Source organism: Equus asinus, chromosome 8 (genome assembly GCF_041296235.1).
Source record: "Equus asinus isolate D_3611 breed Donkey chromosome 8, EquAss-T2T_v2, whole genome shotgun sequence".
NCBI lineage: Eukaryota > Metazoa > Chordata > Mammalia > Perissodactyla > Equidae > Equus > Equus asinus.
In genome coordinates this window covers 43,588,423-43,611,514 of record NC_091797.1, presented here as the reverse complement: position 1 = coordinate 43,611,514, position 23,092 = coordinate 43,588,423, and the positions used below count along the sequence as shown (strand labels likewise).

Sequence of the window (23,092 nt, the reverse complement as noted above, 5' to 3'; positions counted from 1 at the left end):
GGAAAGAAATCACAAACATGTTATTTCAATTATGAATATCTTCACAAACATCCTAACAGATACAGAGTCAAACAAACTACAAGATTTGCACACCTAAGAAAATTTTAGAATGATTTGTAACATCATCCAATATCTAGTACTTAAAAAAAAATTCTCAATTGTCTCAAATATTTTTTTACAATGATTTTGCCGGAACTGGGATTCCATTAGATCTACACATGGCATTTGGTTGCTTTATCTCTTTAATTGATTTTAATTTGTAACATTTAACCAAATCTCCAAATAGCTGAGTTTGATCTTTGGAAAAGGACTTGAGAAACTATAATCTGGAGGATGGAAATTCTAATTGCTTATGGATTGCCATTGCTTGTAGACTTTTTCTGTGGAAAGTGCTAAAGGGGGAAAAGCTGTTTTCTAAAAAGAAAAACAAAATAAGATAATACTGATATTCTCCATTCAAATTTAAGTAAAAAAGGGTTTTCCTTAACATCTTTAAGTTTATAATTGAAATTCTTTTATTCTGAAAATCTTAGTTCCTTAGTTCAATAAAAAAAATAATAACTCGGGGCCGGCCTGTTGCCAAGTGGTTAACTTCGCACGCTCCACTTCCGCAGCCTGGGGTTCGCGGGTTCGGATCCTGGGTGCAGAGTTACACACCACTCATCAAGCCATGCCATGGAGGCATCCCACATAGAGGAAGTGGAATGAATTACAGCTACAATATACAACTATGTACTGGGGCTTTGGGGAGGAAAAAACAAGTGGGGGCGGGGAAGATTGGCAACAGATGTTAGCTCAGGGCCAATCTTCCCCCAAAAATAAATGAGTAAAGAACTTGTTTCCCATATCTAGAGACAAAATAGGAAAAGACATCTTAACACTTTTATTATTCTGAATCAGGAACCAGAAGGAAAGAGAGAAGAAAAGAAGGTTTGAATCTACTAGAAACTGACCTCAGGTGAGGTCAAGGTCAGATTTCAGTAAAAGTAGATTTATTAACCCTTTCCTCATTTTGAATTGACATTCACTAATATTTTCTCCTTCCTAAATTAAGGAAGAAAGAACATAGAAGTATTCATGCTGTGAAATAGCTTAAAAAGAAAATGGTTCCTCTTATGAAGTGTAACACTTTTTTCGTCATGATTTGTACTTTTGTTTAATAAATCATTCCCTACAGTGAGATAATATATTCCTATCTTATCTTCTAAAAGATTTTAGTGGTTTTCCTTTTACATTTAGGGGTTTTTCCCCCACTGTGGATAAACAATTGCCCTGATAAATTTTTGAACAGCCTACCTTTTCTCCCTAATCTGATATCTCACCTCTCTCATTTCTAGTGGTTCAACAAAAAATTAGATGTGATTCTTGGCTTTTTATTTAATTCAGTTGGTGAATGTGTCCATCTCTGTGCAACACCACCTAGTATTATAGCTACGTGAGTCTTTTTATCACTAAATCATGATCTACTTCATCAGGAGTTCCTGGGATTTTTTATTTTTACCACCCTGATCTTCAAATAAATATTAGAATTAACTTCCAAATTCCAAAACTAAAGTTAGGATGTTGACTGGAATCACCTTGAATAATTACACCAATTGTAGCAGAACTGACACTTTTACACTATTCAATATTTCCTTTCCATGAACATATTATATCTTTTCATTTAATATATTTATTTTTTTGGTGAGGAAGATTGGCCCTGAGCCAGCATCTGTTGCCAATTTTCCTCTTTTTGCTTGAGGAAAATTGTTGCTAATATAACATCTGTGCCAATCTTCTTCTATTTTGTATGTGGGACACTGCCACAGCATGGCTTGATGAGCAGTGTGTAGGAAGTGGTGCACATGAACCTAACCACTACACCACCAGGCCAGCCTCTATTTAATATCTTTAAATGAGTCTTATGTCACTTGATTTCTTCTTGATCCATTATATTTACTGTAGCTATTATGTGGCTATATTATATATATTTAATAACTTTTGAAAAAGTTTGTTGTGTTATATAAAAATTTAATTAGCTTTTGGCTGGAGGAGGTCAAGGTGCAACTTTCTTCTGTCGTCCCAAATCTGGGTGATCCGACACCCGCCATCTCCACCACGCTGCCTAAGTTCGACGCCAACAAGATCAAAGTCCTGTACCTGAGGTGCAGGGGTGGTGGGGAAGTCGATGCCCGTCTGCCCTGGCCCCCAAGATTGGCCCCCTGGGTCTGTCTCCAGAAAGCTTAGTGATGACATCACCAAGGCAACTGGTGATTGGAAGGGTCTGAGAATTACAGTGAAACTGATGATTCAGAACCAACAGGCTCAGGTTGAGGTGGTACCTTCTGCCTCTGCCCTATCACCAAAGCCCTCAAGGAGGGGCCGGCCCCATGGGCGAGTGGTTAAGTTCCCACCCTCTGTTTCAGAAGCCCAGGGTTTCCCTGGTCGGATCCTGGGTGCGGACATGGCACTGCTCTCAGGCCACGTTGAGGCAGTGTCCCACATGCCACAACCAGAAGGACCCACAACTAAAATATACAACAATGTACTGGGGGTATTTGGGGAGAAAAAGCAGAAAAAAAAAGAGTGGCAACAGTTGTTAACTCAGGTGCCAATCTTTATAAAAAAAAAAAAAGCCCTCAAGGAACCAGTAAGACACGGGAAGAGGCAGAAAACCATTAAGCGCAGTGGAAATATCACATTTGATGGATTGTCAACATTGCCCAACTGATGCAGCACCTGTCGTTGGCCAGAGAACCCTCTGGAACCATTAAAGAGATCCTGTGGACTGCCCAGTCTGTGGGCTGCAATGGTGATGGCCACCACCCTCATGACATCATAGATGACATCAACAGTGGTGCAGTGCAATGCCCAGCTAGGTAAGAACAGCCAAGGAAAATACTTCAATAAAGGATCACTTGAGAACCAAAAAAAAAAAAATTCAATTAACTTTTGTAATTTGAGAAATAGCCATTGAAGGCTATAAACAATGGCCAAAAACCAAAATAAACTCTTTTCCACAGATTGCTTTTCCCTGAAGATGATGATAATTTTCTCACTTAATACAATACATGTCTCAGTCATACCTTAAGGAGCAGGCAAAGTCTTTTCAGTTACAGGAAATAGCTCCTAATCCAGGATCTATTTCTCTTCTAGTTCTATTGTGAGGTCATCTATATATTCTGTAACTGGGAAGAGTTATGTAGCACGAAGACACCCTAAATAAAATGCTAACAGAGAAGGAAAGAAAAAACAGTGATTAGGTTAGTCAAATATATACATGAACTATCAAAAGAGGAAATATGGATAGGCTGAAAATTTTTCTCAACTCAGTTATCCAAGAATGATTTCACCAAGCGACCAATTCCTAAAAAATTATTAAAAACTTTGTGTATTTATAAATTTCACAGTAACTTACATTAGTATAGTTTAACTTGTATTTGAATATGTCTGAGACTTAGTTGACCTGCTTTCATTGTGTATTTTTTATGGGAGCATTTTAAAGAACACTCGAACTGTCTCTGTTCCAGCTGCCTGCTCATCTCCCTCAAAAGCAGAGTGTGAGAGGGGAGAAGGAAAACAAAAACACATAAAAATCTGAGAAACAGAGGAGTTCAAAGGCCCAAACCTCTTAAGTCAGGACTTCTCACTTCTGTTAAGCCAGCTAGTGAATCTAACTAAAATTGCTTTAACTTTATGTTAAAGGGAATCATTTTTGGTAGATCAATCAGATTCAATAGTCATCTCAGTATCCACTAACAGAGGCATTACTCGTTTGGATACTAAAACTTCCAAAAATAAAAAATAAACCCAGCAGAGTGAACCTTTAGAAGCAAGGATGGAAAGTGAAACTTTTTTGAGTTCGTTATTAAGAGTAATAGAGGTATCACTTCATTTCTACCTCTTAGTTCTTTAACTAATGTGTTTTGGCAATGGGAAAAATTATGGCTATTTTTTGTCACTATTCAGCACATATGTAACATCCAGTTGAAGAGGACTCCAATAACTTGCCAAACTCCTAGATGCCACTTTAATTGAGTTTCCTATGGATAAGCCTGCTGCTTATGAAGGATGTGGTACACATTAAGACTAGGGAGCCCCATGGTTATCTGTGCATTGCCTTACCTTTTCTCTATAAAGTGTTGAAATGGGTGAAAAATAGTGTTGTGAGGTATGGAGTATAAAGTATTCAATAAATCCATAGATAGTCTTGCTAGTAAAGCATGAGAGAAAGTGAAGCACATCCAAATCTAGAATAAGTGTCTATCTCAGTGAAGACAAAGCCCTGCCTCATCCATGACAAAATGGATCCAAGAATACTTGTCCCAGCATATGGGACACTTAGCAGTTTCAGCATCCAGGTCAGCCTAGGCGAGCTAGGTGAGCTGGGTCTGTACTGTAGACTCCATGCATGACCTCTACCACTGCCACCCTGGCCACCTTGTGTTCAAATTGTTTGTGCAGGAACGAGGGTGTTGGGAGTTAGTGACATCCCTATGGTTGATGCTGTATGCCTGATTATTGACAGTCTCCTCTGAGACTGGGCCTTTTGGTCAGCATTCACATGGGATATTTTTCTTATACTCTGGGACCTTTCTGAGCATTTCATCCACATCACTCTCCCCCGAAACTTCTTGTGAACAAACCTCCAGCTTTGTCCCCTTCAAATCTTTGCCTATCTAGACAAATCATTAACCATGCACATGAATCAGTTTGGATCAATATCGTAGATCATTTCTCCTTCCAGAAAAGGTAAACAATGAGATGCAATGCTCCCAATTCTTCCCAGTGGCAGCAATTCTTCTCTCTTGCCAACTATCTTTCATGGATACTCCTGAGTGGTATATTATTATTACTGTTTCTAACACTGCCGTTATGATTGATGTCAGTAGTAGTATTAGCTCACATATGTTGATTGCTTACTATATGCAGCGCATTGTTCTAAGCATGTTAAAAGTGTTAATTCATGAGAAGCTATTGTATTCCCTTTTTAAAAAGAGAAAAAAAAGTCAGAGAAATTAAAGCAATTTGCCAATGCAAATTTTAAGTGGCAGGGCCAGGTTTCAAACCTAGAAAGTATTTCTCAACGAACAATTTATAGGAAAAATGTTATTAAAAAATGTTATTTATAACATGTCATTAAAAAACAAATGCTATTAAAAATAACATGGTATTAAAAAATAAAAAGCATAACTATGTTTCAGAACTAGAAATAACTGGAGTGTGAGCTACTTGCCCTAGCAATTATTTTCTTCCTTCAGCACTTGCTCAGGCTGGGTCTTGTATATATCACTTCCACTCGATAATCAAGTGCTTCATAGTTTTGTACTTCATACTTCATAGTTTTGTAGATCTGACAATGTGCAAGTAACAGCAAGGAGCACAAAAAACATGTTCATCTGGTTTCCCAATGTCAAGTGTATAGTGCAGTTTTAACAGTGAGTGAGCACAGACACATTTGCAAAGACTAGAGAAAATATTAACAATGTGTGAAATAAGTTCCTCAGGAATCCATAGTTTTTAATTAAAATTCAGAAATTCTCCTCTACATTTATGTGCAGCATGCAAATATGCCCTAATGCAATGCAAACTCTAAACAGAGCTGCATATCCAAAATTTGGGGACAATATCAGGAGAAGTGACAGTTTGAAATTAAAGCTTAAAATAAGTCAAATCAATGGAGAGTTTGCAAATATAGCTATTACTAATTGGATATTTTCCATATATCATGAAAAACTGAAAATAAAATTAACAAAAATGTATGTTATGATGAAATTAACTTTAACATATCAAAGATAATATTATAACTGAATAGATATCTGCATGGCCTCTACATATAGGACCACTAATCTTTCAACAGACTTCGTCAGTGTGTCTCTATTAACTCCCAGAGGAATGAGTGCCTTTATTGCAATAACCATGGTAGATTAAAAAAATATATATGTGTACAGTAGAAAAAGGAAATATAATCATTTGACATAGTTTGAAAAAAAGTCCTTTACAAACAGCTCACTCATCTAAGGCTATGCCCAAGGCATGATTTTGGTTTGTGATCTCTGGGGAAGACCTGGCAATTACTTATAAGTATTTTGAGCAACAAGTATTTATTTTGTGATAAGATATATCACAATGCACATTTTTTAAAATGATATACTCTGTTAGTTTAGCTTTGAACCAATTCTTTAGAAGCTGATCAGCAATGTTTTAAATTGATGGCAATTAGTTTTTCAAGCAAATCATTAAACCCTTGTCTTCTTCATAAGGGTACTCCATCAAGGTGCAAATAACCCAGAAGATGAAAATTTAATTTATTTACCTGATTTGTTTATCCCATAGGCAGTTTAATTTTCTGAGTAACAGGAGAATTGGCTGGGACATTTTCAACTTTGTAGTTTTCAAAACTTTAGTCTTTATGAATTGTCATCTGAGGATAGACGACTGCCTATGACTCTTCTGTCCCAATCTCTCTCATTTTCCCCCAAATTCTGGCTTTTTATTTGATTCCTTTACCCTATAAGACAAAGAAACAACAAAAAAAACTATTTGGCTCAGAAATTATCTGATTACGTGGATTAATGGAGAGAATCAGGGGGCTCATGTGACATAAGATAAGAAATGACAAAAATCCCTTATGTTCTGTTTATTTATGGGACTCAGTTATCATTAGTGTGGGATGGAGACGGTGAAGGACAGGAACTTTTAGCTTCCTTCCTTTACTTCTTTATTTTTCATGTCATAATGAGCGTACATTCTGTATGTGGAAGCACAACAAACAGCAGCAACTCAAGTAGATACATATGAGAACCTATATGGAGGCCACTTCCAAATGCTGAACAAGCTCTTGGAAGAAGGTCCAAAAAGGAAGAAATTTCAGAAAGCCGGTAAGATTGAAGTGGGCCTGGAAACGTGGATAGGACTTCAGTCATGGAGTCAACTGAGTCAGTGCATAAGAGTATATTCGACACTGCATTTAACAAAATCCAGTTTTAGACATCACTGTGCTAAAATTAGCTGCTTTACTTATATTAGGTAGTAATTTATCTATTTAAATTCATTTAAAATTACTACCTAAACCAAAAACAACCATAGTGGAAGCTTCCAAATGCTTTATAGGTCATGGCTTTTTACCTAAAAGAGACAGAATTTTGAATAGTTACAGTCTACAGAAACATTGTTCGTTGGATGACTGGTTTTCATTTATGACAACTTGAATGACGCGGAATTTGTTTCTCCTCACTGGGTCCAGGCAAAGTCAAAAAAAAAGGATTTAAAATACTGAGTAAAGGAACTTTAAAATAGAAAGTGATTTTGTTTCAGAGAGTCTGGGATAAATGTCCTCAAGCTTCTTTGACTTCATTGGATCCGAAATAGTCGTTTCGTCTTATAATATTTTCTATTACATGAACGTACGGCAAAAGGAGAGTAGTATACTAATTAGAAATAAAGCATTGGCATTTCTCAGACTGAATACTACATCCTTCAAATTCCTTTCTCTCCAGCGAAAATTTCGAGAAGAAATAATCTCATTCCCGAAAGGGATAAAACGCTAAAGAAAAGGAAACAATGAAAAGCTGGATGGATTACCCGACAATGTTTACTGAAAGAGCCTGAGAGCGGTGGGCTGAGGAAGGCGGGAAGCGGAACCCTCCGCGCGCCCAGCCCTGCGAGTGCTTCCCGAATCCCGGCAACCAATCAGGACGCGGAGAGGAAAGGCGGGCGCTCCGCGGGCAAATTCAAACTGTCCGCGCAACCTCTGCACCGGGGCGCGAATCCAACTCTTATCCCTGACAGATGCCCGGGGAGTATTTGAATTTGCTTCGAACTGAAGAATTTTCTCTTCCATCGTTACTTAATCTAATAGTTGCCAGAACTGGTGGTACAGCCCTATTGAAATGTAGGAAGTTCCTAATGACAGTAAGCTCCGGGGGTTATGTTACTTTAGAGTTAGAGCTTTGCCAGGGTCACATAATGTTATTTTTGTCGCTAGTGCATATCGAGCTTACCGCGACAGGAATGATCCTGAAATATTGTTCAGTAATTACTTCGCAGACTAAATACAGTAATAAGCTACAAAAAAACCCCAACATATACGGAAAACAAGCACCAGCTCTGTCTTTGAGCATATGGGTGGCTCTTAAAAGAGCCGTTAGGTTTGAGTTTACAGTGAACTCACTGTTTACTTGGCGCTGGTGTACTTGGTGACGGCCTTAGTGCCCTCCGACACCGCGTGCTTGGCCAGCTCCCCGGGCAGCAGCAGGCGCACGGCCGTCTGGATCTCCCTGGAGGTGATGGTCGAGCGCTTGTTGTAATGCGCCAGGCGCGACGCCTCGCCCGCGATGCGCTCAAAGATGTCGTTGACGAACGAGTTCATGATGCCCATGGCCTTGGACGAGATGCCGGTGTCAGGGTGGACCTGCTTCAGCACCTTGTACACGTAGATGGAGTAGCTCTCCTTGCGGCTGCGCTTGCGCTTCTTGCCGTCCTTCTTCTGCGCCTTGGTCACCGCCTTTTTGGAGCCCTTTTTGGGGGCCGGAGCGGACTTAGCTGGCTCAGGCATAATGAGAAACAGCTCAAAAAGCCTCAGAAAAAAAGAAAAATAATGTGAGGAAAACACAAGGTGTCCTCTTTATATAGAACCTCTTATGCAAATAAAGTGATAAAGTCTTGTGTGTGATTGGTGACCATTCAGGAAAACGTCAGAAGTTAGCTATGCCCAATCAGACTGCAAGAATTCCAAACTCGCATATCCATTGGTTAAAATGAATCTGCACTCCTAACCAATGACAAACCTTCTTTTTCGCGCCCAATAAGGGTTATAAAAACTGCCGCCTTGTTCCTTTGCTTTGCTAGTTGTTTGAGGTGAAGTTGAAGAGATTATTATGTCTGGACGAGGCAAGCAAGGAGGCAAAGCTCGCGCCAAGGCCAAGACCCGCTCTTCTCGGGCCGGGCTGCAGTTCCCCGTGGGCCGAGTGCACCGCCTGCTCCGCAAGGGCAACTACGCCGAGCGGGTCGGGGCTGGGGCGCCGGTGTACCTGGCGGCGGTGCTGGAGTACCTAACGGCCGAGATCCTAGAGCTGGCGGGCAACGCGGCCCGCGATAACAAGAAGACGCGCATCATCCCGCGCCACCTGCAGCTGGCCATCCGCAACGACGAGGAGCTCAACAAGCTGCTGGGCAAAGTGACCATCGCGCAGGGCGGTGTGCTGCCCAACATCCAGGCCGTGCTGCTGCCCAAGAAGACCGAGAGCCACCACAAGGCCAAGGGCAAGTAATGGCCTAGATTAGTTTACAGTAAGTCGAATAAGTCGAATCCAAACCAAAGGCTCTTTTCAGAGCCACCCATCTTTTCTGGAAAAGAACTTAACGCTTGTTTTATACTGGATGAGAAAGTAAGATTTACCGGGAAAAGTTGAGTCACAATTATCTTTTTGAAAGCAAAACATCATTGATTAAAAGCAAAACTGCAGGGATAGTAAGGTGTGTATCTCGTCTAAAAGGTTATTTGAAGTGATTGTGAGTAGACCTATTAGATCTCTTGCTTAAACATCTAGTTAACGTGCGTCCATAAGGAGCCGTTATCTTCCTCCGTTTCTGAAATGTGGTAGAAAAGTACTGCCCTGCTTCGAATTTAGGAGACGATGCAGCAAGCCCTGACCACCAAGGCGGCCTGCAAGGGAGCGCCGGCCACGGGCGGCGTGAAAAAGCCCCCCTGCTACCCGGCTAGCACGGTGGCCCTGCGCGAGATTCGCGGCTACCACAAGTCCACCGAGCTGCTGATCCGCAAGCCGCCATTTCAGCGCCTGGTGCTCGAGATCCTGCAGGGCTTTAGACCAAACTGCGCTTCTAGAGCTCGGTCTCGGTAGCGGTGGAGGAAGGGTGCGAGGCCCACCTAGGGGGGCTCTGCAGAGACATCAATCTGTGCATCATCGATGCCAAACGCATCATCATCGGGCTCAAGGGCATCCAGCCCCGCTACAGATCAACGGAGATCTTCATGACACCATAGTCTACCCCGCCCAAAGCTGTCTGTCAGAGCTACATATATTTTTCCAAAGAGTACTTATGCTGTGAGCCACTCCGCTCACCGCCACCTTTAGTTTTGCTAAATGAAATGAGTAAAATATTGGGATTACATCTGTAGGTGTGACACCATTCTGGAGCCCAGGAAAGATTTCTCGTGTTTGGGATGCGCCTAAAATCTGAAGAGCCGTTGCCTAAGGAGAATTTGGCAAGGTAGTTATTTCTAACAAAGTCCGAACCAATCAAGACGTTTGAGGAAATATTTACCATAACTATTGCCATTGAAATGTAAAGTTGCTAATCACATAGGCTGTTAAACTTCTGCCTCACAGACTTAAAAATGTGTGTGGGGTAAGGAAAATATAAATGAGGATAGGGTATGGTTCCACAAAGGGGCTGTTTATAAGTGTTGGAGGCTCCTGACAGAAACTGAGGCCTCTCAGCAAATCTAACATGGTTATCTATGGAAAAGGGCTATATAATGTGACATTACAAGTAACTTCTGTTGTTTTTGTAACTAAATAAGGAATACCCCTGCCAATGGTTTTTATTGCCTAGGTTGCACAATCTTGCCTCCTACTCTGCTCACTGAACTCCTTTAACCGATGTCATCTGAAAAAAAAGGCGTACTTTTTTTTTCTTGAATATCATAGACACCTTTGGCTGTGTGGTGACATTTATGGAAAACCTTCTCAGAATGTTTTAAGTGTATAAAAGGAAAAATTGCAAAAGAAAATTGTTACATTACAGTTATCAAAGTATTTTTAAAAATAAATTTGATAGAAGACATACGTGCTTATATAGTTAGCACATTACAGAATACAGTCTTTTGGTGAGCTTAATAAATGCCATCAGTAATTAAATGAGTATAAATGATGGTTCAGGATAACTCATTGTTATGAGAAATAAGACATCTGTGATTTCCGTTGGGTAACAAAGTAACAGGTACTGAGGTTTGTGACCTAAATTCATAATAAACTAAAATGCCAAAGTTCAGTCAAAGGTTAATTAAAATATATTTTTCCCCATCCAAATTCATGGACATATCCCTCACCACCACCACCACCACCCCACTCCATCCACACCCTGGCAGTTTTTTATCCTTGGAGGTATTGTGACAATATATGGACCCGAGGTTGAAAACCCTTGCTCTAAAATTTGGTCAACTTACCCCATTCCTTTTCAACTTAAAATTTTTCCCTGAAACTGTCTCTTACTGTCCAGAATTTCTTAAGCACTTATAGTCTATTAATATCTCATATCAATATTTATATTCTTTTATTATTTCTATTTCTTGTACTTAAAATATAACTACTTCCAGTCCCAGCATAAATATGACTTCTTAGAATAAAAACAAATGCAGACAACAATATCTGACACTGATAGGCACTGAAATGGCCCCTCTAAAATAGTAGGCCTTAAAAAAGGAAAGGCTTAAAAACCCAAATGATTTTATTCATTATTCAATTGTTCTGTCTTTAAATATGTCTTCTGATATTAGAAAAAGAAAAATAATTTTTCTTCCAAAATTTTCCTCTTCTGAGTTTTTTTAGTTTTTCTTCCAATAATTTTTCCTCTTCTGAGTTTTTAGCTGAGACCTCTGTAATAAAAGACATTTGCAAGAGAAAAACAAGCAGAAGTTTATTAATATATATACCTTATTTATATATGGGAGATACCCAGGGGAAAATGAGTAAATTGGGAGGTGCCTTAGAACTCCAGCTTCAATAGCATCTTCAGCTAAAGACAGAAGATGTGGAGAAGTCAGTTATGAGGAGGTTACCAGGAAAACAGGGGTAAGTTCTGTTAGTCAGATTTAAGTTGATGCCTTCTCCACTGATAAAGGTCCTAAGTTGTCTACTGGGATTAACTTTTGTCCTTCCTGGTAGAGAGGGGAAGAGGAACATCTTTGTAGGGAAAGGCAAGGAGCTTTTCCTGTATCTGCTTCATCTCAAATACCTTCAGCTCAAAATAATCCTTATGCCAAAGCGGCATATTTTGGGTTGGCATATTCTGCTACCCTTCAATACCTAATACTAATATTTTGTTGATGTATGCTATTAGGTCTATAATACTAGAAATCTGAAATCTACATTATATTTTTAAATGATACACAGAGAATATTTCCAAGGAAAATTTTAAAGCAAATTAAAGCTCTGTCTTTACAATACTTTTAAGGGTTTTTTTTTTTTCATTTTAAATCCAGTGTTCTAGGTTAATAATTTAATTGAACTTTTTTCTTATATTTGTAGACATTTATATATTCATTACAGACAGTTTGGGCATCTATTCATTTTGAGATGGATAGGCTAGAGGAGAACCTTTCGTGATGGTGGGCAGACGCATTAAGAAAAACAGGTGGATGTGGTAGAGATTAGGAGGGAAAGGGGAGAAGCAAAAAGAAGGGAAGGTCAATTATCAGGACAATTATCAGCCCTTCCTTTAGCCTGATTACCTCCCCTATGTCTTGGCTAGATTCTGCTCCTTTCCCTTTTCTCCCCCAGGGACAGTTTATCTCCCTGAGGGCCTAAACTTGCCCCATGCGGAAAGTGATTCTGGTCCCTAATCAACATTTGCGGGCTGCAACCCAAATCAATATGAGGCTTGGATTTCTCTCATGTGGAACAATGTCTGAGGTCAAAATGTGGAAGACACTGACCACAATGACAGTTTTTAGAAATAATATGCAAAATAAATACTCAAAGTTTATATTGCCACTTTGCTCCAGTAGTGCAATCACTAATCTGCTGAACTTTACCAGATGGTAAAGAATGAGACCAAATTCTCCATCAAAACTTTGGTTAAGATGCATCTCTAGGAATTTACTCCAAATAACTATTTGGTGGAAATGCACAAAGACGTGTGTTCAAGATGATTACAACATTGTTTTAAAACTGAATTCATCACATCTAAAACACCTACTATTGTAAGATAAACCATTATGCATCAGTAAACAAACACACAAAAAAAGAAATGCTGACTATATTCAACATGCCATCAATTTTAAGATATATTTGTACTTAAGAGATGCTGAAATGTGTACAGATGTACATTTCAGACTCAAAAAATATGGTGGCATCAATTTGAAAACAAATGAATTTCAATGAAGAGGTTAATAAATAAATTACAAAATTCCACACAAAATGAAAAAATATTACCTATTTAAGGTGAGTCATTCATTCCTTCAACAAATGGACATACTGAAGTAGACACTATGCATGCATAGTAAACAAGACAATTTCCTTGCCTTCAGTAAACAAGACAATTCCCTTGCCTTCATAGCATATACATTCTAGCGAGAAACAAAATAAGCTTAAAAATAAAAGATATTAAATTTTAGAGCCAGCCCTGATGGCTTAGTGGTTAAAGTTCAGCACTCACCACTTTGGCGGCCCAGTTCCCTTCCAGTTCTTGGAACCACACCACCTGTCTGTCGATAGCCATGCTGTGGTGGCAGCTCACATAGAAGAACTAGAACAACTTACAACTAGCATGTACAACCATGTACTGGGGCTTTGGGGAGGAGGAAAAAAATAGAGTAGGATTGGCAACAGATGTTAGCTCAGGGTGAATCTTTCTCTTCAAAAAAAAAAAATTTAGGTTGTGATCAGTGCTATAAGGAAAACTAAATCAGGTTCATAGGATATAGAGAGACAGGAGCAGCTGTGAGTGTTGTCTTTTGGGTGACTGTATTAATTTCCTGGGGCTGCTTGTAACAATTTACCACAAACTGGATGGCTTTAAACAACAGACATTTATTTTCTCTCAGTTCTGGAGACCAGAAATTCAAAAGGAAGATGCTACCAGGTGATGAGGATTGTTTATGATGTGCATTATTTTAGGATGGTTAATTTTAAAACTGCAGATGAGAAGCAGGCTCTGAGGAGCAGAGTTTGCTTGTCCTTTAATGGAGAGATTTGCATTTGTGAAGGAAATCTCCATGTCTCCCCCTCTGCACCAGGAGGAAGGGAGATAACCTTGTCTCTAGAAACTCTTAGTGGGGAAGGCAAGAACTTAAGTTGGTTACTGTCTGGCAACCTCATGTAACTGATTTAGGGTGGTGGCTTCTGACCTTTACTTAATCCGATTTGATTCTTATCTAAAAGTCATGGTCACGGGACCACCCAATGAACAGACCCCACCTGCACTGATACCATTTTAACTTTTTTACATGTTCTTTTCTTTGTCTTGTAAAGAGATGGATCACATACCTATGCCTTAAATTTAGCCTTACTCTCCAGCCACGTTTGCAACAGAAGCAGCAGCAGCAGCAGCAGCTCTGACTGCCCGTGGGTCCTGTCCCCACGCACCAGCTCTGCCTGCCCATGGGTCGTGTCCCCATGCCCACAGCGGCAGCAGCTCCCCATGCCAGCAGCAGCTCTGACTGCCCATGGGTCCTGTCCCCATGGCAGCAGAAGCAGCAGCAGCAGCACCTCCTCCTGCCCGTGGGCCCTGTCCCCACGCAGCAGCAGCAGCTCTGACTGCCCATGGGTCCTGTCCCCATGCTATTCCACACTATTCTCTAAATAAAAGAGCACTACTGCCAGATCTTGAGAGTCCAAGAAATCTTTCTTTCGACTCCTCGGCTCACCGACGCCGCATCACCAGGGTTGGTTCCTTCTAGAGCCTTTGAGGGAGAAATCATTCCATGCCTCTGTAGGGGTCTGGAATCAGCCACCCCAAGATATGTCTCCTTGGCATCAGGATTATTTGAGGTTGATTGCTTTTGATAAACTGGGACAGGGAAGGAGGCTCTGCTGTAAAGGTGCCTCCCTCTCTGTACCAGGAAGAAGAAAGGCGGTGACCTTCTCTCTAGAAACTCTCAATCAATACCAAAGACAAGGACTTAAATCTGCATTTTATTGTGCTTGTCTGGTAACCTTTTGTAACTGACTTCCCTCCCCCTCCCAACGTTGGCATTTCTTTAAGGATTAAGCATCTTTCCTTAGGCTAGGAACTGATTGCTGCACTCACCTGTGACCACCCAGCTCCAGACAATAAACTTGCCTCCTGCCACGCCCTCTGAGATAGCAGACCACTACCTGCTGTGTCCATCAAGCACTGTGCCGACAGGGCAATCTTGTGACTATTGTGGGAGGGACATTTCAGTCACATGTGAAACACCCTGTTTGGGGGTATATAACCACTCTGTGCACCCCACTTCTTCGGTGCCCTTTCTTCCTTCGGGAAGAAAGGCCCCGGACCATGGTTCCTCATAAAGCTTTGTTTAATTTTCTCTTGCTATTCTGTCTCATGTGAATTTAATTCGTTCTCCAGCCAGACGAACCCCCATTTGGGGAGAGGAAATGTCCTCCTCCCCTACACCTCTCTTCCAGCTTCTGGCGGTTGCCAGCAATTCTTGGCCATCCTTGGCTTGTGGCAGCATATCTCCAATCTCTGTCTCCATCTTCACATAGCCTTCTTCCTTGTGTGTCTCTGTGTCCTCTCCTCTTCTTATAAGGAGAACAGGCATTAGATTTAGGGCCCACTCTAAAAGCAGGATGATTTCATCTCAAGATTCTTATTACATCTGCAAAGACCCTATTTCTAAATAAAGTGATATTCTGAGGATCCAGGTAGATATAAATTTTGGGGAAACACTATTCAACCCACTACAATTCCCCTAGAAGAACTCTGAACAGATGGTAATTGAGCAGAGGACATGTATAAAAGCAGATAGTAAATCATGTTGCTCTTTCAGGGAAAGGATTCTAAGCAAAGAAGATAATGCAAATACTTGAGGCAATAGTATGCATGGAATGTTTAAGCAAGATCAAAAAGTTTAAGAAAGTTAAAGTTTAAGATCAAGAATGTTTAAGGAAGATCAAGAAGGGAGCAAAGGTAGAAAGTGAGTTCAGAGATAGGCAGAAGTCAGATAACGAAGAGTTTTATATGCTATGCTATGAGTTTTGCAAATCATTCTAAATGTCCACTCTAAGAGTTTTGAACAGAGGACTGGCATAACCTGATTTATATTTCTTTGAAAGTTCACTAAGGCAACTGTATAGTGATTACAAAGTTTAGAAGTAAGAATATAAGTTAGGAAGATATTGCAGAAGTCTTTTTGAGAGAGAATAGTGGCTTGGCCTAAATTGGAGGCAGTAGACAATGGATAGGGATAGGATGTATTTTGCAAGTGTAACTAATAAAGTTTGCTGCTGGATTTGATGTGTACTGTGTAGGGGAGGAAAAAATAATTTTCCCTCTACCCTTCTGAGTTCTTGGCTGAGACTCTGTAATAAAAGACAGATTAACAATAGAAAAACAACCAAAATTTTATGGACATGTATACCTCATGTATACATGAGAGATACTCAGGAAAAATGAGTAAACTCCCCCAAGACGGCCCAGGCCACCACCTTATACACCATCGTCCGCTAAAGACAAAAGAAAGGAAGGTATGTGTCTTGCAGGGGAGGGCAGGGGAGGGCAGTTATGAGAGGTCACCAGGAAAAGCACCGTAAATAAGTATAAGGTTTGTTATGCAGATTAAAGTAGGTGCCTTCTCCATTAAGATCCTCTTGTGATTTAGAGTCATTCTTCTCTTCCTGGGACAGAGAGACACTTACAAATGGAGATTTCCTTTATAAATGTAAATGTCTCTTACAAACAGGTAACTTCTACTGTTTTCAGAGATTCTCATGTGTGTGCCATTTCTCAAAAACAATCAGTTCAAAATAATCCTTATGACAAAGAGGCCTAGTTTGGGGTGGCATATTCAGCTAGCCTTCAACTGTGAAAGAATATAAAGATTCAAGGAAAATACTTTGATCTTAACTAAGTTTATCTTGATAATTAAGTCAGTTTGCGTGTTAGAAAACAGCCCAAATAGCATCACATGTTTATAGAATAATATATGGTGTGTTTATAGAAAACTAAACACCATTGGCTTTCAATTCCAGAAACTATAAAGAATCTGACAAACTTTTCAGATATCCATCCCTTGCTAACTTTATTATCACTAGTTGCTATGCAAAAACTCATGAAATCAGATAGGGAAAGAGGCTACTGGTTGCTGGGAATTTTACTGATTTTTAATGTAGACAAGAATCTGTAAAATGTGTTCCAGTTAACTAGTGTTGGGGAAATATAATTAAAAATAAAAGAGAAAATTTTATATGGAATAAACGTTAAACCAGTATGCCATGCTCATCACAGGCAATCTTCTAAGAGATTGCAAAGACAGAAAGAAATCTCACTCTTTTATATAGTTGAGTGGATACAACTCATTATTTTAGATAGGCTTTGCAATTTGGAGTCAGGTAACAGCTGAAGTCAGGTCTATCTCCTCAGGAAGCTGGAAAATAGAGCACTATTTTCCTTGATGATTACATTTCAAAGAAAGGGCTCTAATGTCCTTGAGGAAACATTCCTGAGTTAAGAGGCTGGCAAAGGGCTTATTTGGCCATTAAAATGATGTACCTACATTTGAAACGGGCAGAAAAGGAAATTCTGAAAGAGCAAAAGAAAAGGAGAGGGACCCTCGGGGAGGATTAAGCCTCTTATTTTCAATTTGTTTTTGACCTTAAACTAATTTGTTGAATTAACCTATGCTATCTATCCATCTATAAAATGCACTGAATTCTGCTTTTGCTGGTTGAATCAGTTTTGTTTTTTTCAAAGGTGTTTCACAAGTTTTCTTTTATTGCAACAGAAGTAAGGAAAAAATTTAAATATTTTAATAAAAATGTATATTTTATTATTTTTATTTTATGAAATTTAAGTGAAATACTTTGAAAATGCTGTAATGCAAGATTGCTAAAAGTAACTCTCATTGAAATAAAGGATAGTGAGAAAATAATTGAATAACAAGGGGATTACATTCTAATGCTGGAAAAAGTGATTAAAATTTCTCAGAATTTAAGCAATAGTAAAATTGTCTGTATATATTTTTTAAATTAAGTATATTCAACCAAGAATGTTTGTATATAATCATTCTTTCAATGAAAATTTTCTTAGAAAGACAAAAGTATACTTTCTTTCCCCTGCATTTGAATTTTCCACTTGCCCATTAATGACAAATTAATTGCTCTTGTAATTAATGAAAATATTATTTTAATTTTTTAAATTATATATTATCTAGAAAAAACTCTACTGAGATAGATCTAAAGACCCGGATTGACGGAGAGATCCAGTATTTTTCAGATTAGGAGGACACAGTATTTCAAAGATAATAAATTTACCCTAATAAATGTGATAGACTGAACACAGTTTTGATGAGAGTACTAAAAGAATTTTTTTGTTGCAGCTAGATAAAATGGTTTGTAATTTTAAGAATAATGGTGATAATAGCAAAACTTTTTTGAAAAAATAATTATGAGGTAGGAACTCACTGCCAAATACTAAACTATTTTTCAACCTTACAAATAATTATAATACTTCGGCACTACATGTAGACTGATCAGCAGAACAATAAAAACTGAAGAAACAATTTTAAGCGAAATATTCAATATATGATCAATTAAACTCCTCAAATCAGTGGAGACAGTATTTATTATGTTATATTGATTAGTCAGCTAGTTAATTTTTTGAAAGTTAGTTCTCTATACAAGAAACCAAGTCCGGATTATTATAGAGCTAAATTTTTTTAAATAGTTCTATCCTTTATTAGTAAGATATACTGAAAATTGGTACACTTTTGGTGGAAGAGAATTTAGCAATACACCTGGAAGATCTTAAAATTCTCTATTTTGTTCATCTTGTTCTATTCTCCATTCTCCTTCCATAGAAATTCTCTATTTCTCCATCTTGTTCTGTTTCTAGGAAGTTAGTATATGCAGTATATTTCCCCTGTATATGAAGGAGAAAAACTTTCCAAAGTGGTACGGTGTTATGAAAATACTGTTGGAGAAAGAAAATACTTGTAAATATGTAGAGATAAAAACAGAATATTTTATTCTCTTTGCTTTTTATGTATCCTCTACAATGTTAAAGTTTTATGATGGGGCACAAAACATTAAATGAGAAAAGAAGGAGAAAGCCTAGGTCTTGAGGGTTTAAAAGAATTAACTGAAACAGAACAAAAGGAAGCAGCATAAGCTAGCGTGTTCCCTTTTAGGTCCCCTCCCCCAACCCAGAGGGACTTCCCGCCACAGCTCTTTCGGTTTTCACTCTGGTCCGCAGAGGTAACGTATAAAAGGGAGCTGCGAAAACCGACTTCATTTTCTTGCTTCCCTGACTTCCTGAGGATGTCTGGACGTGGCAAAGGTGGAAAGGGTCTGGGTAAAGGTGGTGCCAAGCGCCACCGCAAGGTGCTGCGCGACAACATCCAGGGCATCACCAAGCCTGCCATTCGGCGTCTGGCCCGGCGTGGGGGTGTCAAGCGCATCTCCGGTCTCATCTACGAGGAGACCCGCGGGGTGCTCAAGGTCTTCCTGGAGAATGTGATCCGGGACGCGGTCACCTACACCGAGCACGCCAAGCGCAAGACGGTCACCGCCATGGACGTGGTCTACGCTCTCAAGCGCCAGGGGCGCACCCTTTATGGCTTCGGCGGCTAAGATAAAAAGCACTTGCAACCTAGTCATTTACTAAAAAGGCCCTTTTTAGGGCCCCCAAGTTTTCACCGAAAGGGCTGGGCTGAAGTGATTACTTGCGAAGAAGTTTCTTAAGGCCATTATTAATGAGTTCTTTAGAGCGGTTGTATAAGGTCAACTCAGTGGGGTTGCGTGTAGAGGGCGATTATTAACTGATCACAGGCCAAGGTTCTCCGAGGCGGAGGCAGAGTCTGCTAGCCAACTACTCTGGCTGCAGGTTGGAGCTGCCTAGAGCCTCATAAAATCTGGGTCGTTAGCCTAACCAAAAGTTAGTGAAGAGGCCTGAGACCTAGAGGGCCTCGCCCACCGTTAGCAACCTCTCTCCAGTCCTTTATATATATTAATGTCAGGGTGAGGAGTCTGAGCAGAGCAGTAACTTGCACTCAGTGCAGGGACGTTGAGGAAAGTTTTGTAGTGTTTGGTTAAGAAAGCTGTGGCAGAGAGCTCCACTGGGGGTAAATACATGGGGTATACAACAGACGCTAAAGAATACCACACCACTTAAAGTAAATGTTACCACCTAAAGTTAATTCAAATACAGTTGAATCCCTCCGCGTCTCCTTCCTCTCTCAGTACTACGACTGTTTCCCCAGCCCGGAATTAACCAGGATCCTGATTTTGGTGTTTGTTCCCATGTTTTTTATTTTTTAACTTTAGATGTGCATACCCTTAAGCAATATAGCATTATTTTGCAAGTTTTAAAAACTTTAAAAGGTATATTTTTGTACATATCTTTATAAAACTTTTTTTCTACATTTGTTTTTGAAATATATCCGTGTCAAAACGTGTAATTCTAGTTTATCTTTTCACCCAATTACAAACAGTGTTGCAATGGGCATTGTAAACAGCTGTGCACTTTCTCTAGTTACATATCTAGGAGTCGAATTGCTTGGTAATAGGGTATATGCGTATTCAGCGTGAAAAGAAATGAACAATTTGCTTTCTGGAGTTTTATGTTCACTTTACACTCCCATATTCCACCGGGAGTCTTTGACAGTTGTTGTTACTGCATACTTCAACATTTGCTAAATTTTTGGCCATCTAAGGATTTTCTAAATAGTATCCCATTGCGTTCTTAAGTTTTACTTCTCTGATTCTAATAAAGTTGCTTTTTTAATGGAATTTTTAGCTGTTTAAGTTTTCTTCCCTTTCTGGAAACTGCCTTCCATTCTTTGCTCATTTTTTTATTTCCTGGAATTTATTTATTATTTCTAAGTATTCTTTGGGGTTTTTTTGGCTTTTAATCTTTTGTGAATATGCATGTGGCAAATATAGGCTGTCACCTTGCGGATTGGTTTGTTTTTAAACATTATTCCTATCCATATGCGCAAAAATTAATTTTAATAATGTTGAATTTATGTTTTTGATAACTTTTGTGAATGCTGCCTTTTCACATAGGAGTTATTTGCCTCTCCCTCAATTCCCCAAAGAGCTTCAGGCATTAACTGGACAAAAAAATAATCTATGATACTTATCTCATTTGGCTTGAATTGAGAGTAAGGCTTTTCTGAATGAGTTGATAACAGATTGACCTTTCTATTCTCTTAAAAAATTATTAACTGAATGCCTAAAATTTGCAAGGTGTTGCGAGAGGCAAAGAGTGAGACAGAAGAGAAAATACCTAAATTATATCGAAAGTTTATTCAAATCTGTGCCAAATGCTTTACATGGATTATCTCATGTAACATTCTTGTGAGATAGGTTTTATTATCCTCATTTTAAAATAGCAAAATAGAGGCACTGACAGCCAAGTCAAATAACCAAGTCACAAATATATTATATTCTATAACCTAAAGCTGTAATATTCTTAATCATTCTCTCAGTAGATAGAGAAGCCATCACAAAGAGTAGGTACTGCTCCTAATCCTACAATGGAGAATTTGGGAAAATGTGTCAGGCCAGGTACAAGATCTGCCTGTGGCTATCCCAATGTAATTTCATTATTCAATCTTTTCTACAATTGGTTTGATTGTGGGCCTGAGAAAGTTGTTTATTCTCTCCCTCCCCTCACACCCATCTCATTGTTTCTCCGGAGAGCAGCGAATTTAACAGCTGAAAGGAATCACAAAGTTCAGCTCAATATTCTTTGAGGAATAGGTAAACAAATGCACAAGAGTTTAATTTGCTCAAATTAGAGGCACAAGATCCCAATTCTTATTAATGTACCCTTGTTTTTCCTCATTATGCCATCTCTTTGTCACTTATTTCCCCTCTAGCCATATATATTTGACTTAAAAACTAGTAAATTGGTCATTTAAGATCTGGTTTGTGTTTCCTCCATTCCATTTCTTTACTCAGGAGAAAAACTATACTTCTCATCTTTGCCTTACAGACTATTTATTACTTCTGGTGGTCTGGCATTCTCCTAACCCCAAATGTGTTGGAGAGGCCAAAATTTAAATAAAACTGAACAAAAGGCATTGTTCTGACTATTTAACGCCCCTCCTGTCATTCTTCATCTTTTTAATCACACCGTATCACCTAAAAGAACATGAAGTAACTGCTCAGCTAAGACGCTGCACTTTTAGCTCAGAGACCAAATTTAAGTATGTAAACGCAGATTAGAACTCCGATGGTGGAGAGAAAAAGGAAACGTGACACAAAAGGCCAATAGGATTTCAACCGGAAGGTAACTCGGCTTCCACGCGATTCAAGGATCTATTTTCGCGCCAAAGCCAGAAATCTTTGTGTCACACACACACACACAGGGAAAGAAAAAAAAAACTTGTTTAACATCTCCGGCCTGGCCCTTTTCTTGATTATATAAGGGAGACACTTTGTCAGTGTATCTGATTTCTTTCTAGCCAGAGACTGTTAGGAGTACACATCCTTTCTTCAGCATAATGTAATCCTCAACCACCCCATGATAATCGGCTTTACTTAAGCCCGATCCGAACATGTATTTACAGCTCTAATGTTGACAACTTAGTGGCTCTTAAAAGAGCCTTTGGGGATGGGATTGAAGACGCTTACTTGACAAATTTACTTGGCGCTGGTGTACTTGGTGACGGCCTTGGTGCCCTCGGACACCGCGTGCTTGGCCAGCTCCCCGGGCAGCAGCAGGCGCACGGCCGTCTGGATCTCCCTGGAGGTGATGGTCGAGCGCTTGTTGTAATGCGCCAGGCGCGACGCCTCGCCCGCGATGCGCTCGAAGATGTCGTTGACGAACGAGTTCATGATGCCCATGGCCTTGGACGAGATGCCGGTGTCGGGGTGGACCTGCTTTAGCACCTTGTACACATAGACCGAGTAGCTCTCCTTGCGGCTGCGCTTGCGCTTCTTGCCGTCCTTCTTCTGGGCCTTGGTCACCGCCTTCTTGGAGCCCTTCTTGGGGGCTGGAGCAGATTTAGCTGGTTCCGGCATAGTCGAGAGAAAACACAACTTACTAGAAAAGAGGCAGAGAAATAGCGTAGGCTGAGCGTTAAATGGCCTTTGTATATAGAACCTCTTATGCAAAAAGTGATGCGTTAAAGTCCTATGTTTGATTGGTGGCTATTTGGAGAAACGTCATGTTAGTTCTGCCCAATCAGAATGCAAGAATTCCAAACTCGCGTATC

At 39.6% G+C, this 23,092-nt stretch overlaps 4 protein-coding genes and 1 pseudogene across 4 annotated transcripts; 3 read left to right on the top strand and 2 right to left on the bottom strand.

Annotated features, from left to right (window-relative positions):
* Nucleotides 1-3,065: 3,065 nt before the first annotated feature.
* On the bottom strand, nucleotides 3,066-8,573 carry LOC106829710 (histone H2B type 1-J). The gene is made up of 3 exons (XM_044777070.2): nucleotides 8,153-8,573; nucleotides 6,296-6,490; nucleotides 3,066-3,209 (listed from the first exon to the last, which is right to left on the bottom strand). Exon 1 carries the CDS (start codon nucleotides 8,534-8,536, stop codon nucleotides 8,156-8,158), a length of 381 nt encoding a protein of 126 aa, XP_044633005.1. The 5' UTR covers nucleotides 8,537-8,573; the 3' UTR covers nucleotides 3,066-3,209; nucleotides 6,296-6,490; nucleotides 8,153-8,155.
* Nucleotides 8,574-8,772: 199 nt separating this feature from the next.
* On the top strand, nucleotides 8,773-10,781 carry LOC106829711 (histone H2A type 1). The gene has a single exon (XM_070515469.1). It carries the CDS (start codon nucleotides 8,859-8,861, stop codon nucleotides 9,249-9,251), a length of 393 nt encoding a protein of 130 aa, XP_070371570.1. The 5' UTR covers nucleotides 8,773-8,858; the 3' UTR covers nucleotides 9,252-10,781.
* LOC106829713 (histone H3.1-like) lies at nucleotides 9,618-9,985 on the top strand (annotated as a pseudogene).
* Nucleotides 10,782-18,531: 7,750 nt separating the features above from the next.
* Nucleotides 18,532-20,651, top strand: LOC106829715 (histone H4). The gene has a single exon (XM_014838977.3). It carries the CDS (start codon nucleotides 19,188-19,190, stop codon nucleotides 19,497-19,499), a length of 312 nt encoding a protein of 103 aa, XP_014694463.1. The 5' UTR covers nucleotides 18,532-19,187; the 3' UTR covers nucleotides 19,500-20,651.
* Nucleotides 20,652-20,779: 128 nt separating this feature from the next.
* LOC106829712 (histone H2B type 1-K) lies at nucleotides 20,780-22,957 on the bottom strand. Its single transcript, XM_014838976.3, has one exon. The coding sequence runs from the start codon at nucleotides 22,896-22,898 to the stop codon at nucleotides 22,518-22,520; it is 381 nt and encodes a 126-aa protein (XP_014694462.1). The 5' UTR covers nucleotides 22,899-22,957; the 3' UTR covers nucleotides 20,780-22,517.
* Nucleotides 22,958-23,092: the final 135 nt, after the last annotated feature.

Bases quoted from the DNA above. Each gene is read 5' to 3' on its own strand.
- LOC106829710 (XM_044777070.2), bottom strand. From the start codon at position 8,536: ATGCCTGAGCCAGCTAAGTCCGCTCCGGCCCCCAAAAAGGGCTCCAAA.
- LOC106829711 (XM_070515469.1), top strand. From the start codon at position 8,859: ATGTCTGGACGAGGCAAGCAAGGAGGCAAAGCTCGCGCCAAGGCCAAG.
- LOC106829715 (XM_014838977.3), top strand. From the start codon at position 19,188: ATGTCTGGACGTGGCAAAGGTGGAAAGGGTCTGGGTAAAGGTGGTGCC.
- LOC106829712 (XM_014838976.3), bottom strand. From the start codon at position 22,898: ATGCCGGAACCAGCTAAATCTGCTCCAGCCCCCAAGAAGGGCTCCAAG.